We start from the raw sequence: 17,336 nt of genomic DNA, 5'->3' as shown, positions 1-17,336 counted from the left end.
CTCTGGAAGAGCAGACCGTGCTCTTAACCTCTGAGCCTTCTCTCCAGCTAATTCCATTCTTACAAGCTGATCTAATTACCCCCTAAACGACTCAATTATTCTGACCACTCAGCTTTTAAGTTCCAGTTTATAGATTTTGGAGGGCCATCCCAACCACACTGGGGATGGGTTTTACCTGGCCACAAGGGAAGAGGCTGTCCTTAGTTGCCGAGTCCTTGGATGAAGCACAGTAGGACCAGAAGTCAGGGAGAGACCAGAAAATGGACAGAGAGTAAGGGTAGGTGAGGAGAGAGGACTGGAAAATCAGCTACTGATCCGAGAAGTGAACAGGCAGTGGGCCTCTCAGCCCAGGCTGCAGCGCCACCTTTCTGAAATCGTGGTCAGTTTGGGGCTTCAACGGTCTCATTTTCCCCACTAGTAGAACAAGATTGGTAGGTACAGTTCTCTAGTGCAGGTTCCAGGCATTTGTTCCAGGACACCGTCCTGGCTAGTTGCCGGACTGTTCCGGGACAACTCCTGCCTCCCTCACTTAGAGGCGGTGTTTGAGCCGGAATCCTCCGTGACTTTTAAGCCCATGATTCTCTTCCCAGCGGGGTTTTCACAGAAAAGCATGTTGGGACCGCCTCGCCTTTTTCCCTCGTCTAGGCCTGCATGCGCAGGTTCCAGTTGCGGCTGGATAGTGTGGGATCTGGCGCTGCCAGGCCCAGGAGAAGGTGAAGACTGTGGATCGTACCCAGATCGGATCCCAGAACCTCCACAGCTAGTCTCCCACATCTCTATACCGGCTCACCAACAAACCCCACCTCTCTCCCTCTCGATCCCACGCCCACTCTAAAGTCCCGCCCTCTTTCCGATTCGGGGCGGGGTCATGCCAGGGCTGTCCAAGAAGAAGCCTAGGCGGTGGAGGTCGGGCGCTCGTTTAAAGACCAGTGAGCTCGCAAAGGCCTGGGATGTCCTGGTAGCTTCACTCATTCCCATTCCCGCCTTTGAAGCCCATGGGTTGGCGATCCGGCCCCTTAGCGTGAGCCATTTCCGAAACACGTGGTTTTCAAGGCCCCCGCTGGGTTTGAGAAAAGTTTATGGTTCGCGTCACAGCAGCAGCGTACAGCATTGCGGGAGGGCAGAAGACGTCTAAGACGCTGCGGCCGCCTATTGGAGACAGCGTTGGACCTTTTCTGGGGAGTGCATGGGTCGGAAGACTGGCGTTTTCCCTGACATCGTAGATGCACGATGTGGAAACGCCCGACCACGAGTCACAGGTTACCGTTGCACCCCTAGAAGGCAGCGACATCAAGCCACTTCCAAAGCCCCTGGGGTGTAGTTCTGCCTCTCAGGCAGACAAGCGCTCCCGTTCCCTTCACGGCCTCTGGTCCTACTTGGCGTCATCGTTACCCTAGGCAACACACAGAACCAGAGTGCTGTCCCTTTAAGGAATCCTAGCACCTTGGCCATTTTGGTTTTGCGCGCCCGCCCGCAGCACCGGCAAAGCGAACATGGCCCAGGCAGCGCGCGTTGCGTGGGTGCTTGGCTCTAGCCGGTGCGCCCTGTCAGAGGGTCTGCTCACACGACCCTGGACGCAACTCTCGGCACAGAGCCGGGCGGGCTTCACCAGGGCAGCAGCGGGAAACCGGGGCGCCTCGATCCGCAAGGGGAGCCCTCGGTTGCTGGGGGCGGCGGCGCTGGCCCTGGGCGGCGCTCTGGGGCTGTACCACACTGTGCGGTGGCACCTGCGCTCCCAGGACCTCCAGGCCGAGCGCTCGGCTGTGCAGGTAAGACTTAGCTGGATCGGACTGCTGATGGGGAGCCGGGATTAGCCCTGAACTCCTGAGAAGCCGCAGGGTCAGGAGCGGCCTCTTTCGCCGGCTTGTGACCTTGGGCGAGTGTCTTGGCCTTAGGAGTACGAGGAGGGTGGTGCTGTTGCCCATGATCTAGAGCTGTATGTATCGTGTGCCACAGTCTCTACTGTGATTTAGGGGTGTGTGTGTGTGTGTGTGTGGCACCGGGAGTAATCTTTATGGAAAGTGAACCTGACTTCAGACTCAACTGGAGGCGTGCTCCAGCCTATCGTGGCTTTGCAGCCCTGTAGACATTTCATGAGTTGCAGAGTCTAAGCCCCTCTCCATCCTGCCTCCCATGCTCTTTTCCTGGATTCAGGAACTGGAACTGGAGAGGGGGTCCCTGTGATTCCCTGCTCTCTTCCCTGCCCATCCGATTTCCATTTGAAGACTGAGGGGAGGGGGCTGCGACTGTAGCAAACTCACCTGAAGGCTTCCCTGCCGAGAAATTAGGGGCAGCCTCCTCCACGTTTGGAGATCTGAGGTAGATCTCACTTGTGGCCAATGCTGCCTGGCTAGTTGGTGGGCCCTGCCGGTTACCCAGAAAGAGTTGGAGAAGTCAGGGGCGGGGTTGGGAGATGGGAGTGGAGGAGACCTTAAGGACTATTGAAGCTGGAGGACACATCCTGGGACTGTCTTGTGTCCCTTTTGGGACAGGAAGAAGATGAACTAACACTTCCCCCCACACACACACACACACACTCACACTCACACACACACTCGCACGCTGGTGGTGGCTGATCCTCCTGGCCCTGTGGTATATCTGCTGGGCACTTGGAGCTAGGCTAGGCTGTCTGTCACTCCCTGGGTCCCTTGCCCACCCTCCATTCTCTCCACCTTTCCTCATTCTATTTTCCTGGTCACCTTAGAAGACTCCCTGAAGAAAGGTTTGCTGTGGGGTAGAGGGTGGAGCAAGAGCTCTGGGATTCCAGGTGTTACAAGCCCCATTTTCTTCTCTCCCCTAGCTGTCCCTGTCCAACCGCCTGCAGCTGACCCTGTACCAGTACAAGACATGTCCCTTCTGCAGCAAAGTCCGTGCCTTCCTCGACTTCCACTCCCTGCCCTATCAGGTGGTGGAGGTGAATCCCGTGAGAAGGACTGAGATCAAATTCTCCTCCTACAGGAAGGTGCCCATCCTGGTGGCCCAGGAAGGAGACAGCTTGGTGAGCCTTGGGGATCTCATGCCTCCTTTCTGTCCCCAGCTATCTAGGAGTCTTCCTAAATCTGGTCCTGCTTTATACTCTAACAGAACTTGTGATTCCTGAGTCTCCGCTGTGGTCCTTAAGTGTGGGGTGGGCAGTGCAGGTCCAGGTTGTTCTGGTAAACCCTGGAGTTTTCATGCTAGTCTGGGCAGCATGGCAGGATACAGTCACAGCAACCACCCTAAAATAAACTTAGGTCCTTTTCCTTCCCTATTAGCTGAGTCTTGGGGATAGCCTCGGGATGCACTTAAGGACAAACTGTGTTTGTAGTTGGGGTGACCTGGGTCCGCCACTCACTGGCTGTCCTAATTAGAGGGTTTTTTTTTTTTTCTTTCTTTTTTCTTTTTTTCGGAGCTCGGGACCGAACCCAGGGCCTTGCGCTTGCTAGGCAAGCGCTCTACCACTGAGCTAAATCCCCAACCCCCTAATTAGAGTTTTTATTGCTGTGTTGAAACACCATGACCAAAAGCAAGTTGGAGAGGAAAGGGTTTGTTTGGCTTATATTTCCAGTTCAAAAGCATTGAGGACAGAAATTTATGCAGGGCAGGAACCTGGAGATAGGAGCTGCTGCAGAGGCCATGGAGGGGTGCTGCTTACTGGCTTGCTCTCTGTGGTTTGCTCAGCCTGCCTTCTTATAGAACCCAGGACCCCCGCCCAGGGATGGCCTCGCCCACAATGGGCTGGGCCCTCCCCATCAATCTCTAATTAAGAAAATGTCTACAGCCCGATCTTATGGAGGCATTTTCTTAACTGAAGTTTCCTCCTTTCAGTTCACTGTAGCTCGTGTCAAGTTAACCTTAGGCTAGGCGGCCCACTAGTCCTGGGTGCCGGTTTTCACCTCTCTGGACTGGTGCTTTGTTTTGTATAGAGTCTTGCCTGTTGTGTTGGCCTAGAACTCAGTAGCCTTGTGTCTTGCGTGCTAGGGTTATAGGCATGTACCGTCCTGTTGTGGTTTTTTGTTTTGTATTTTTTGAGACAGAGGCTCATTGTGCTCCCCTTGTTCTGAAACTTGATGTGTTTTTTGAGACAGGGTCTCTCTGTGTAATACAGCCCTAGCTGTTCTGGAACCAGCTATGTTGATCAGAGTAGTCTTGAACTCACAGAGATCCACCTGTCTCTGCCTCCTTAGTGCTGGGATCAAAAGTGTATGTCAGGCTGGAGAGATGGCTCAGTGGTTAAGAGCACTGACTGCTCTTCCAGAGGTCCTGAGTTCAAATCCCAGCAACCACATGGTGGCTCACAACCATCTGTAATGGGGTCTGATGCCCTCTTCTGGTGTGTCTGCCGACAGCTGCACTGTACTTATATATAACAAATAAATAAACCTTTAAAAAAAACTTAAAAAAAAAGAAGCATGTGTCACTATGCCCAGATTACAGTTTTAATTAAGGGCCGCTGACATGGCTTTGGGTAAAGGCGCTTGCTGCTAAACCTGACGTCCTGAGTTTGAGTCCCAGGACTCTGGTAGAAGGAGACCAACTATACGAGCTGTCTTCTGACCACCATCTCTGTCATTCACAAAGAAAATAAAGTGTAATCTGAAAAACAAAAAATGCCTCATTAGGTATGATGTGCATGGCTTCCTGCTTTGAGGCAGAAACAGGCAAGTGTCCGCGTGTTCAGGCGAGCCTGGACTACACAGTAAAACCCTGTCTCAAACAAAAAGATTTTTAACTACATTTTTGTCTACTTACTATTTCGCATGCACCTGCGGGCATACCTGAGGCACCGCTTGTTTACTTTCAGTTTTGGTTTTTCAAAATAGGGTAGCAGCTCTGGCTGTCGTGGGACTGGTTCTATAGACCAGGCTTGTCTTGAACTCAGATCGTCTGCCTCCCAAGTGGTGGATTTAGGCTAGTTTCTTTTTTTTTTTTTTTGGTTCTTTTTTTCCGGAGCTGGGGGAGCTGGGGGAGCTGGGGACCGAACCCAGGGCCTTGCGCTTCCTAGGCAAGCGCTCTACCACTGAGCTAAATCCCCAACCCCTTAGGCTAGTTTCTTAATTAGTCCATAGGATCCCCGCCTTGGGGCTGTGGGGACAGTAAAGGTAAAATCTTGCCCTGGTGCAGCCTCTGTGTCCTTCCCAGCCCTGTGGTGCCAAGAGGCCAAGTGAGTTGGATTAGGGTCAAATGCCAGGCTCTCCCAGTCACATACCCCTAAAGGGGGTATGGTCACCATTACACCAAAAGAGGGCCCGAGAATGGTGAGTAGTGAGCTCAGGACATGAGTTTGGGGCACCTCTGTGACGGATCAGCAGTGCCCAGGTTCAAGGACCTCGGGTGCTGCCATTGTTTAAGGAGCCCAGTCCTTCTATGCCAGCCAGAGCCTCTGATTGGAACCTGTCTTTTGGGCAAGGGCGTGGCTTAGTACTCGGGCATGCCTCACCTGCCCAGGCCCCCCCTCTGTCCCAGCATCACAAAAGACAATTGTCTCTTCCCTTCCAGCAACAGCTCAATGACTCCTCAGTCATCATTAGTGCCCTCAAGACCTACCTGGTTTCAGGGTAAGTCACTCCTGGGAGGCCCTGCCGGGCCTTATCTAAGGGTGGGGCTGCGATAGACATTTCTAGAAGAGACTAAAGGCATCTTACTCCAACGCCTGCCTCCTTATTTCCTGCCTCTTCTTCTACCAGGAGAGCATTCCTCCTGTCTAACCTAACCCCCTTTTGCTGCTAGTGAGGCAATGTAGGAGGGTCGAGACTGAGTCAGGCTGGGACGGGCTGGGTTGGGCTGGTTTGGTTAGCGGTGGGGGGGAGGGGCAGGAGGACGGAGTCAGGCTGAAGCTGTAGCCTTCCTCTGAAGACAGCCCCTGGAAGAGATCATCACTTATTACCCACCCATGAAGGCCATGAATGACCAGGGCAAGGAGGTGACCGAGTTCGGCAACAAGTACTGGCTCATGCTGGACCAGAAGGAGGCCCAGCAGATGTATGGCGGAAAGGAAGCCAGGACGTGAGTGGAGCTGCGGCCACGTGAGGGGTGGAATGGACAGGGGCAGAGCCGGATGCTCTGGGGCCTGAAGGAACCTTTCATAAGGGTTGCACATCAAATACCCCGCATATTGGATACTTAAATTACATATGGGTAACAGTAGCAAAATTACAGTTAGGAAGTAGCAACAAAATGATTTCACGGTTGGGGGGTGATTAAAGGGTTGCAGAGTTAGGAAGGCTGAGAGCCACTGCCCTGGGTTGTCTTGTGGGAGGCTGGGTGTTAGGGCAGAGCTCTGGCCCGGGGACAGTGTCACACCCTCCGCATCCTGCATCCCCAGGGAGGAGATGAAGTGGCGGCAGTGGGCGGATGACTGGCTGGTGCATCTCATCTCTCCCAACGTGTACCGGACACCTGCCGAGGCCCTGGCTTCCTTCGACTACATTGTCCGTGAGGGCAAGTTTGGGGCTGTGGAGGCCACCATGGCCAAGTACGTGGGCGCAGCTGCCATGTACATCATCAGCAAGCGCCTCAAAAGCAGGTGATGGCTCATGGAGTGCATGCGAAGGCACCAGTAGGGCTGCCCTCCCCAGTCCTGGCATGGCAGTCTGGGTAGTATCCATCAAACCTCTCAGGGAGGGGGGCGGGGAACTGAGGCCTAGAGAAGACAAGCGAGGCGTGGGACCCAGCACGACTGATCACTCCCTAGCCTGGGCTTTGGGGTCAGAAGCCATGGCCCTACCCTCTGCCCTCTGTTTCTGTCTCCTTGTCAGGCTCCCTTGAGCTACACACTCACTCAAGGGGGCCGGTGCTCAGTGATGTGGGTACTGTCCCCTCGCCTAGGGCTATGCCAGTCACCCTACCTTTCTGCTTTATGCATAGGAGGCTGTGCTCATTCGGGCTGGGAAAGGAGTTCTCTGACCAACCATTCTCTCTACCCAGGCACCACCTGCAGGATGATGTCCGGGTAGACCTCTATGAAGCAGCCAACAAGTGGGTGACAGCCGTGGGCAAAGACCGGCCATTCATGGGGGGTCAGAAGCCTAACCTTGCTGACCTGGTGCGTCTGATGGTGGTAGTTAGAGTGGCGTGCCTTTGGGGTGGGATGGTGGGGAAAGGAAAAACCTTTTGCAGCTCCCTGTTCCCCATAGGAACTATGTCTGGTTTGTTTCTCTCTCTCTCTCTCTCTCTCTCTCTCTCTCTCTCTCTCTCGTGTGTGTGTGTGTGTGTGTGTGTGTGTGTGTGTGTGTGTGTGTGGTGTGTGTGAGGCGGGGTCAGGGAAAGGCAAAAGCAAACAACTTTTATGGTTCTCATACCTGGAAGGGGATATAGTTTCAGGCTAGGCAGGATCCAGGGGCCTGAGTGACAGTGGCAGGACCTTGGCCCCCTGTCTGATTTCGCAGCTCAGTCACAGTATGCATGGGCTCCAGGCCTTTACCTGCAAGCCTCACTGGCCATAGCCCTGAGCAGTCCTGAAACCAGGTAGCCTTGGTCTGACCAGATGCTGAGATATTTCCTCTTCAAAATCCTACACGACTGTCAGCAAACAGGCAGTGTGGAGGCCTCCTCTGAGGCCTTGGCCCCATGGCCCCAGTGCAGTGACTGGTCCTTGACTCCTCCCTAGGCAGTGTATGGTGTGCTGCGAGTGATGGAGGGTCTGGAAGCCTTCGACGACCTGATGCGACACTCACACATCCAGCCTTGGTACCTGCGGATGGAGCGGGCCATCAAAGAAGCCTCCTCAATGCATTGTGTCCACCCTAGTTGCAAAGACTAGCTGCTAGAGGCACGAGACCTGGACCAGTCCCTGGCCGTGCTTGTAGAGCAGTCATTTCATCTCTAGCCTCCAGTTCTCTATTTCTAATACTGGACATTTCTAGGGCCCTTGACGCTGAGGACAAGGCCCAAACTTAATAGCTGTTCTGAGGATAAAGGGTCTGGGGGTCACAAAGGACTACCCTCCAACCCCAGTTCCAGGGCCTGATCTCCCAATGGGGACTCCTTTCAACTCCCCTAGGGCTCAGTCCCTTGTTGACGCGGATCAGGCCATCTGTTAACAAAAAGCCCTGTCCACGTGCCTCGGAGTTCCAGCTCTTCCTGTGCCCCTGGGACTGTTGTATTTGTAATAAAGGAGAGGTCTGCTGCTCCCTCTGGCAGCCGCTGTTCAGCCTGGTCTGTAGGGTGGGTGCTGCTGGGGCTGTCAGTCAAGAGAAGCCAGGGCAGGCTATAGTAACCCTGGTGCCTCCATCGCACCATTGGTGCCCACTGTACAGCACCAGGATTTGGACTCGGGTTAGTCTGGTTATGTCCCCGCTGACCATGGAGCTCTGTGCAGTGATATTCCTCTCCAAGCCTTCATCTGTCAAATGGGTACATTGATAGTCCCACCTCTGAGGAAGTTGTAGGGAAACTAGGTATGGTAGCACACATCGTAATCTAACAACTCGAGGTGGGAGTAGCAGTTTAGTCTGGGGCTACAGTGTGAGACCCTGTCTCCAAAAGACAGACGGGGTTTGGAGGTGCAGCTCAGTGGGTAGCGTGCTTCTCGGCACATGGAGAGCCCTGGTTTAACCTGGGCTGTCACGTAGGCAGGGTGTGTGTGGTAACGCACACTAGTGATCTCTGCAGGAGACAGGAAGGTCAGAAGTTCTAAGTCACCTTTCATACATAGCGAGCTGGAGGCCAGCCTCAAAATACAAAACTAACAATGCAAAAATACAAGAACCAGCGATGTCATAACTTTGGGGAATGGGCACGGGTCAAGTGCACAATAGGACACCAAGTCCTACAGAGCCAGGTGTGTAAACCTCTGCTATACAAACGAGGAACTGTGCCCCAGGGTTACTACTGAGGGTCCCTCAAGCAGCCTCTGGTCAACCCAGCCTGGGACAGAGTCTCTAGGCTCTTATTTTTTTAAATGTGTACGAGTGTTTTGCTTGTGTATGTGTCTGCACCATGTGCATGCACGGTGCCTGTGGAGGCCAGAAGAGGCCACTGGATCCTCTGAGACCGGAGCTAAGATGGTTGGAGGCACCCAGCCTTCGTCTCTCCATCCCTGCATCCTGTGGTGTCACAAAACCTCGGGATGGTGGGGTGGGGGAATATCCAAACCCCAAGCCTGCGTGTTCCGGCACAGAGCCTGCACCCCCACCTCGCCCTTCTGGAGGAGGTCGTGTAGCCCAGTAGCCAGGTTAACCCTCCTCTCTCCTTAAAGGTCGCGCCCAGCAGCACTGGAGATCTCATCCTCATGCCGATGAGATATCCCCAACACCCCGGCCCCCACCGATGATATACTCATCCCCATAGTGCCTACTCACTTCACAAAGGTTAAATGGTGCCCCCCTACCCCCGGCTAAAATTAGCTGTCTCACTGCAGCTCCCTCCTCAGAGTCTGTTCTCAAAACGACACCTCCCACCCCACCCCTGTCCCCCGCCTGAGGCCACTTAGCTCCAGGCCGCCCCAATTCGCTTCCCCTCTCAGAATCCACCAGTGTCGAGGCTGCAGCTGTAGGTGATCCTGCTGCTACCGGCAGGGAAGAAGGGCCTGAGCAGCATCGCCCCCCACCCCAGCCTCCCTTGCCCCTTCTCAAGTCTCTGTCCTCTGTTGTTCCATGGTCTCCTTGACGAGACTGACTCTCAATCCCAGGTTCCCCAGGGAAGCAGCTGGTATGCACATATTGTGGTGAGATGCCCCCTTCTCGCTAGGACACCATAGCCTGGGGAGTCCCACTGGGTAGCCTGTGCTCTCCTGGCTCCTGCACTGGATCAGTTGTGTCTAGCCTTGGCTCCCCCTTGAGGTCATTTGAGTTAGGACGCGGGGCAGGTAGGTTGCCTCTCAACTGTCAGACATGCCCTCTCTCTCCTCATCTCCACACACTTGATGTTCATGTTTTCTCCTGCCCCTGCACTCCACAGACAGCAGTAGGGCTGGCAGAGCCAGGGGATCAAAGGAGTGATCCTGAGGGTTTCCCCAGAGACTGCTGTAGTCGGGAGAAGACTGCACTGGCTGGCCGGTGATGAAAACCCTGAGGACCATGAGAGCCAGACTGGCTTCCTATGACTTTGATGGAGAGGGACTGAGGCAGCCACAAACACCCACTAGGCCTACCATCCTTTCCTTTCTTCCTTTCAGTGTGCTTCCCACAGCCACCAGGGGGCACTAGAGATCCGACAAAGCCTTCAAGAGATGAAAAGAACATGGGGCTGCCACCTTGTGGCCAATTCCAGGTTTGGTTAGACATCTGATATGGTCCAAATAGACATCTGATAGCTTTAGCATGTAAGCATTTGGAGGTGAGTAGGAAAAAAAATCACATTTCATAGCGGGTCAGAGCTGACCCGGGAACCAGTGCCCGCTCTCTGTCATGTTCAGGTTACTCTGCGTCTCCTGTGGTCTGCTTTTGAGAAAGGTCTCTGTATCCCAGGCTGGGCTGGAACCTGTCATATAACCCAGGCTGACCTCGAACTTGTGGCCTCCTCCAATCTCCTAAGTGTTGGGATTATAGATGTGCATTGGCCGGGCTCCCCCACGGTCTTGGCTGAGCAGAGGCTGGAGTTAGGGCCTCTGTCCTCTTGGTTGCAATCTCGGGCAAGCCTCATCCCTCTGAGGAACTGGCGTCAGTGATCATCTGTGGGGTTGACGAGGTTGGGGTCCAGAGGAGTTTGGAAGGTGGTACAGGCTCATGTACAGTCAGTGACATCAGCTGTCTGCCTCAGAATCACATCCCTCTGTGTCCTGGCTGGTTTGTGTGTCAACTTGACACAAGCTGGAGTCATCACAGAGAAAGGAGCCTCCCTTGAGGAAAACCTCCATGAGATCCAGCTGTAAGGCATTTTTTCAATTAGTGATCAAGGGGGAGGGCCCAGCCCATTGTGGATGGTGCTGTCCTGAGCTGGTGGTCCTGGGTTCTATAAAAAAGCAGGCTGAGCAAGCCGGGGGTAGCAAGCCAGTACGCAGCACCCACCATGGCCTCTGCATGAGCTCCTACCTCCAGGTTCCTGCCCTGCTTGAGCTCCTGCCCTGACTTCCTCCAGTGATGGACAGAAAGTATAAACCAAACAAACCCTTTCCTCCCCAACCTGTTTTTTGGTCATGGTGTTTTGTGGCAGCAATAAAAACCCTGACTAAGACATTATGACTTGAAGCACTGAGTCAAGGACACAGGAAGTAGGCCCAGAGAATCCTGAGAACAAGATGCCTCCCTCATGGTAGCAAGAGAGGGAGCCGGCAGGGAGGAGTCTAGTTTTCCTGTTTCTGTCAAATTCCCATTTAAAAACATGTAGAATTATTTTAAAGCATTGTGCCCGCGCAGACATGCTTGCTCAAGTGTGTGTGTGCACATATGCCTATGGGGGCAAGAAGCATCCGTTGCCCCCAGAGCTGGAGTTGGAGGCTGTTGTGAGCTGCCTGACATGCGTGCTGAAAACTGACCTGGGTCTTCCGCAAGAGCAGTCTTGTGTTCTTTTATTTATTTATTTATTTTTTCTCGTGGAGAGATTTAATGGGAGAATAAGACAAGGGGAAGGGGACGAGAGAAAGAGGAGAAAAGAGCCAGTCTCGTGTTCTTAACCTCAGAGCCGCCTCTCCCACCCCTTCCATTTTCTTTGAGATTAGGTGAACCATGAATGCTTATTCTCCATAGAAACTATCCTAGGTTAAAACTCTTTTCTCTGGCTGGGGAGGTGACTCAGGGGTTAAGAGCACTGACTGCTCTTCCAGAGGTCCTGAGTTCAATTCCCAGCAACCACATGGTGGCTCACAACCATCTGTAGTGGGATCCGATGCCCTCTTCTGTGTGTCTGAAGACAGCTACGGTGTACTTATATACATAAAATAAATAAACCTTTAAAAAAATTCTTTTCTCGGGGTTGGGGATTTAGCTCAGTGGTAGAGCACTTGCCTAGCAAGTGCAAGGCCCTTGTTTGTTTCTTGAGACGGGATCTGTCTGTGTTCCAGGCAGCTCTGGAGCTCAGTGTGGAGCTCCCCTGGCCTCACACACGCTTTGCTAGGGCTTTTGGTGTGTGGCTACACACTGTGCGGAGGGGAACCCCGTGTGTGGGGAGTGCTGACCCGAAGCTCTCCATCCCCAGAACAACCTGTTGCACTCGATGTGCTGAATGGAATTTCCAGGTGTGATCAAACTGCTGATTTTGAGATGGGGAGATTGTCTAGGCGAGCCCTCAAGGCCATCGAGAGAGGCAGGCGGAAAGCCAGGAGCTGTGTCACAAAACTGAAGCCAGAACACCAAGAAGTAAAACCGGGAAGGTCAGAAGTTCAAGGTCATCATCTTCCTCCTCTACACGGTGAGTTTGAGGGCAGCCTGAGCTACATTAGAAATATAAAGCAGGGCTGGAGAGGTGACTCAGCGGTTAAGAGCACTGACTGCTCTTCCAGAGGTCATGAGTTCAATTCCCAGCAACACATGGTGGCTCACAACCATCTGTAATGGGATCCGATGCCCTCTCCTGGTGTGTCTGAAGACAGTGACAGTGTACTTACATATATAAAATGAATACATTAAAAAAAAGAAATATAAAGCAACAGAGATGGGATCAGAGACAGGCTGTATCTTTGTGTGGAAGCATAGTGGCTGGAGGAGTCAGGAAAGGTCACAAGCCACAGAGCACAGAAGCCTCCAGAAGCTGGCAGACAAACCCTCCAGGAGGAGCCGGACCTGCTGGCACCTTGACTCTAAGCAGTGGAACCGACTTTGGACTTCAGGCCTCCAGAAACTGGCCTGTTCTGAGTCACTGAGTTTGTGAGAGAGGCTAACACAGATGCTACCCGGAGAGGGTGGTCAGGAAAGAAATGAGTAGGGGACTTGACACGGAGCAAGTCCAAGGGCTCTTGTGTCCCTGTCTATAAAGGGAGGCAGGGACCCACACTGGTACCCTCTCCATCAGCCTCAGCAAGTGCTGTGAGAAGTAAAGCTCCCTCCAGGACAGTAGGGTGGGCTCACAGTGACAGAAAATAACAAGAGCCCGTTTCATTGGGATGCTCTCCTGTCTGGTCCTGTGCTTGGGGACTCTGTCCAGCAGGCCCAGGCTGATGGCCCCTGCAGAAGGACTGAGGAGGTCACCAGTTATCTCTGTCTGCCTCCAGCAGTTCGGACTCAGCCCAGACCAACTGTGGCCACGCTGGGCTGGCTGGTACTTGGGTGCAAGGACCAAGGTCCACCCGGGCAGTTGTGCCCAGAAAGAAGGTTCCTCCCCTTCCACCTTTCCCCCACATTCCAATCCACTCAGACTGGTGAAATCTGGATTAGGGACAGCAGAGCACAGGCCACGATGGCGAATAAGGCCACTCTCCCCTTTGTATGAACTGAGACATGTCCTTCCCCCTTCAGGACTGTAAGAAAGGTTCCCATGGGGAAACTGAGGTTGGGCAATGCAGAAGCCTTGCCCAAGATCATACCACGATGCCCTAATTTACCTTGTAACCTGATCCAAAGGCTGTGCGGGGTGGGGGTGGGGTAATCTAATCCAAACCACGTGTGCGTGTTAACAATTCTGGGCTCCAGGCATGTGCAACCACAGGGAACAAAGCCCTCAGCACCGAATGGATGGATAAGAGCCTGGGGAATGAGTACAGTCAGGTGACAAGTACCAGGCAGCAGGGTGGGGAGAAGAGGCCGGCTTAGGTGGGGAACAGCCTAGTTCTAAGTAAGGCAGGCAGTGGAGGTCTCTCAACCATCAACCCCTGATACACAGGGCCCAGGGATGGAGACCGCTGACAACCCTGGCCTGTGAGCTCCCACCTCACAGTGCCTGACAAGCCAGTTCAGGTGCCGGTAAGGTCTCTCCTGCCAGCTGACTTGGAGGACAAGGCTTGAACGGGTGGGAGAGCAGGCTTGAGGGCTAAGGCCAATCAGCCAGGACCCAAAGGAAAGGAAAGTATTCATCTGTTGCCCTGGTAACAAATTCCTGAGGTAAGTGGTATAGCTGATGTCCTAGCCAATTCCCAGAACCTCGCTTGGCGAACCCCACAGACATGAATTCTCACACAGCTGTAGGTGTGGGTGGGGTGGCCTCCCTGTCTCGTGCGGTCGGTGGCTGTTAGCAGGATGCAGTTCTTACCTTTCAGACACAGCCCCTAACCTCTGCCTCATCATGACGAGTCCCCATTCCTCCGGCTTCGCAGGTAAAGGTGCTTGGCATTGATCCTGAGGACCCGAGTTTAATCCTCAGGACACTCATGAAAAGACAGAACTGGCTTCCACAAGTTGTCCTTTGTCCTCCACACATACACCTAAATACACACACACACACACACACACACACACACACACACACACACACACGTAAAAAATAATACATAATAACATTTAAGGCAGGCTACCATATGTAAATTCAGACTTACCTTGAACTCTGCCTCTCAAAGCTGGGATTCCACCCCGCCACTTTTGATTCTTCTAGGGGGTAATCACTGAGTTTTCGGCCTCCTCCCAATCCAGAATAGGCTTGACACACTGGGAATCACCACAAAGGGTAGGATAGGCAAACTCCAGAGCCCTTGGCTCATTGAGGCTGAGGCAGTTTAAGCCCCTGAAGTCCTTTTGACAAGATGAGGGACCAGGCTGATAACCAGACCCTGGTAAGCCAAGAAAGGCTGCTCCTTCCTCTACCCAGGAAGCCTGGCCTGCAGTCTGGGCAATGCTAACACCTTCTCAGGAGTTGAAGTCCCATTAAACTCTCCTGATTTCCCCCACGTACTCAACTCCGGCATGTTTTGACCGTTTCCATGAGGACGGTTCTCTTAACTTCATCCTAACTTGATTCCATAAGCAAAGACCTATTCCTGTGTTCTGAAGTTCTACCTTAAAGGACATTGTTCGATCTAGTACGGGTGGTACATGCCAGTTCCACGCCCGGGCTCGCCCTACAGCAGGTGTATACCAGAGGCCCTGAGCTGCTTCCTGCCATCCCTGTAGCAGCCTGGCCTGGCCCCTGGGTGTGCAGAGCCTTTAGGATTCTGGAGGAAGGTCTGGCACCAGAGAGGCAACTGCAAATGCTTTCCCTGCCACCAGGCTGAACCTCTGCTAGAGATAGGCAGAAAGTGAAGCAAACCTGTCAGGGGAAGGCCAGGCGCTTGACTCTGAGCAGAGTTCCAGGTCAGTGGAGCCCTGTGCAGCCAGTGAGGCTGTAGGGGGGACCCTGGAAGGGACCCAGTGTTTAATGGGGCTGGAACTTCATAGTTCAGAGTCTTCTGTTAAGAAGGAAAACGAACTGGTGGCTTAAAACTACAATCCCAGCAGTTGGGAGGTGGAGGCAGGAAGATGGAGTTCAAGGCCAGTTCTGTGGTATATAGCAAGATTGTCTCAAATGAAACAAAAGGGGAGAAAATCTCACAAAAACCTAGGCACTGCTCTAACACATAGGCTCCTTGGAGTCAAAACAATTTAAACATTTCCCTGGCACAGAAGCCCAGTACTGGCTGTGCCCTATGACAGGGAAAACCCTTGAAGTCTCTCTGGTTCCAGATCTCCCTTCAATGTCCTGATGGCCCTGGGCACCCAGGGGCCAGGCCAGCCTGCTACAGGGATGGCAGAAAGACAAGCTGTATGGCTTCTTAGTACCCTGCCTGTGGAGCCCGGTAGGGCTGCGGCATGACTCCCAGATTGATATGGAGAGGAAGACTTTTTAACGTGGAATCCAGTGAAATACACTATCAAGTGCACCGTGCTTGGCGAATGTCCCTCCTCTCTTCCTTGAGATGCCACTCTCTGTGCTCCGCAAGATGGCCACTGTTCTAAAGGAAGATTAGGTGAGACCTACTAGATGGCTTTTTTTTTTTTAAAGATTTATTTATTTATCATTATATATAAGTACACTGTAGCTGTCTTCAGATACACCAGAAGAGGGCATCGGATCTCTTTACAGATGGTTGTGAGCCACCATGTGGGTGCTGGGAATTGAACTCATGACCTCTGGAAGAGCAGTCGGGTGCTCTTAACCGCTGAGCCATCTCTCCAGCCTACTAGATGGCTTTTAATAACGAAATTATTTTTGGAGGGGCGGGGAGCAGGCTTATGGTGAGGGTACAGCTTGTGGTAGTAGTTGTCTCCTTTCAGCAGTGAGGACTGGACCCAGGTCACCAGGCTTGGCAGCAAGTGACTTGATCGATCCACTGAGTCATCGTGCTGGCCCTTACTGTGTTAAGACTGTCCTGTAATTGCCTATGGCTTTAGGAATTAATTCCCATGTAGCCCTCCGATGCCGCGACAGAACAGTTTGGAAAACTTTCCTTGCTGATGGATGTCTGTACTGTTTCCAGCTTCCGGATGCTACAGATGAAGCTGCTCTGAGCCATAGACCTGCTTCTGTGGTGTGTTTATTTAGTGAATGAGTGTTCTCCCTACACATATATCTGTGTATCACGTGTAAAATGGTGCCAATAGAAGCCAGAAGAGGGCACTGGATTCCTTGGAACTAGATAGTTCTGAACAGCCGTCGGGTGCTGACCATTAAATCTAATGGTCTAATGGAAGAGCAGCCAGTGCTCTTAACCGCTGAGCCATCTCTCCAGCCCCTTGTTTTTGTTTTCTGTCTCACTCTGCAGCCCTGACTGTCCTTGAACATGCTATGGAGACCAGGCTAGCCTTGAATTCAAAGATCTGCATGGTGGAATTAAAAGCCTGCGCCATCATGCCCACCCCAAATTGTAGGGGTTGTGTTTTCCACTATTTTTAACCTTTTATGTATACAAGTGTTTTGCTTGCCTGTATATCTTGCACACCTGATGCATGTAGAGGTGAGAATAGGATGTTGGATCCCCTGCACCAGCATGATCGTGAGCCACCATGTGGTTGCTGGGAATTGAACTCAGGACCTTTGACTCAGTACCCTTAACCACTGAGCTGTCTCTCCAACCCCATTTTTGACTTTAAATAGTCTTGCTACAGACTAGCCTTCAACTCACCCTCCTTCAGTCCCTCCCCAGTGCTGGGACAACAGGACTAAACCACCATACCTGGGACAAACTACTTATTATTTTTATTTTTGAGACAAGGTCTCACTATGTAGCCCTGGCTGACAGAAAGCCCAGGCCAGACCTGGCTGGCCTCAAAACTCAAGAGATCTACCTGCCTCTGCTTCTTGAGTGCCCACCAAGTCAGCACAAGCTACACAGTACGTTTTCAGAGGGAAGCAGACACAGGCTTAGAGATAGAACTGCTGATTCACACGGAAAATGTCTGGTTGACATTACTAGAACAAAGGGTTACTTACACTGCCCTTGGAAGAACTGGACTGCTTCAGGCTCTCAGCAAACTTGGACGTGGCCCCTTCAAATTCATTCTAATGCTTGTGTTCATGCTGGCATCTCTGGCTTCCCTGACAACTCATCGAACAGGGGCCCTTTGTCATGTATTGTG

At 52.7% G+C, this 17,336-nt stretch overlaps 1 protein-coding gene across 1 annotated transcript; it reads left to right on the top strand.

The window, feature by feature from the left end:
- The first annotated feature begins 983 nt into the window (after positions 1–983).
- On the top strand, positions 984–8,120 carry Ptges2 (prostaglandin E synthase 2). Its single transcript, XM_032902760.1, has 7 exons — positions 984–1,769; positions 2,801–2,998; positions 5,479–5,537; positions 5,836–5,985; positions 6,305–6,505; positions 6,907–7,024; positions 7,589–8,120. Exons 1-7 carry the CDS (start codon positions 1,494–1,496, stop codon positions 7,739–7,741), a joined length of 1,155 nt encoding a protein of 384 aa, XP_032758651.1. The 5' UTR covers positions 984–1,493; the 3' UTR covers positions 7,742–8,120.
- The last annotated feature ends 9,216 nt before the right edge of the window (positions 8,121–17,336 follow it).

Source organism: Rattus rattus, chromosome 5, assembly GCF_011064425.1.
Source record: "Rattus rattus isolate New Zealand chromosome 5, Rrattus_CSIRO_v1, whole genome shotgun sequence".
NCBI lineage: Eukaryota > Metazoa > Chordata > Mammalia > Rodentia > Muridae > Rattus > Rattus rattus.
This window is presented reverse-complemented; position numbering and strand designations above follow the sequence as displayed.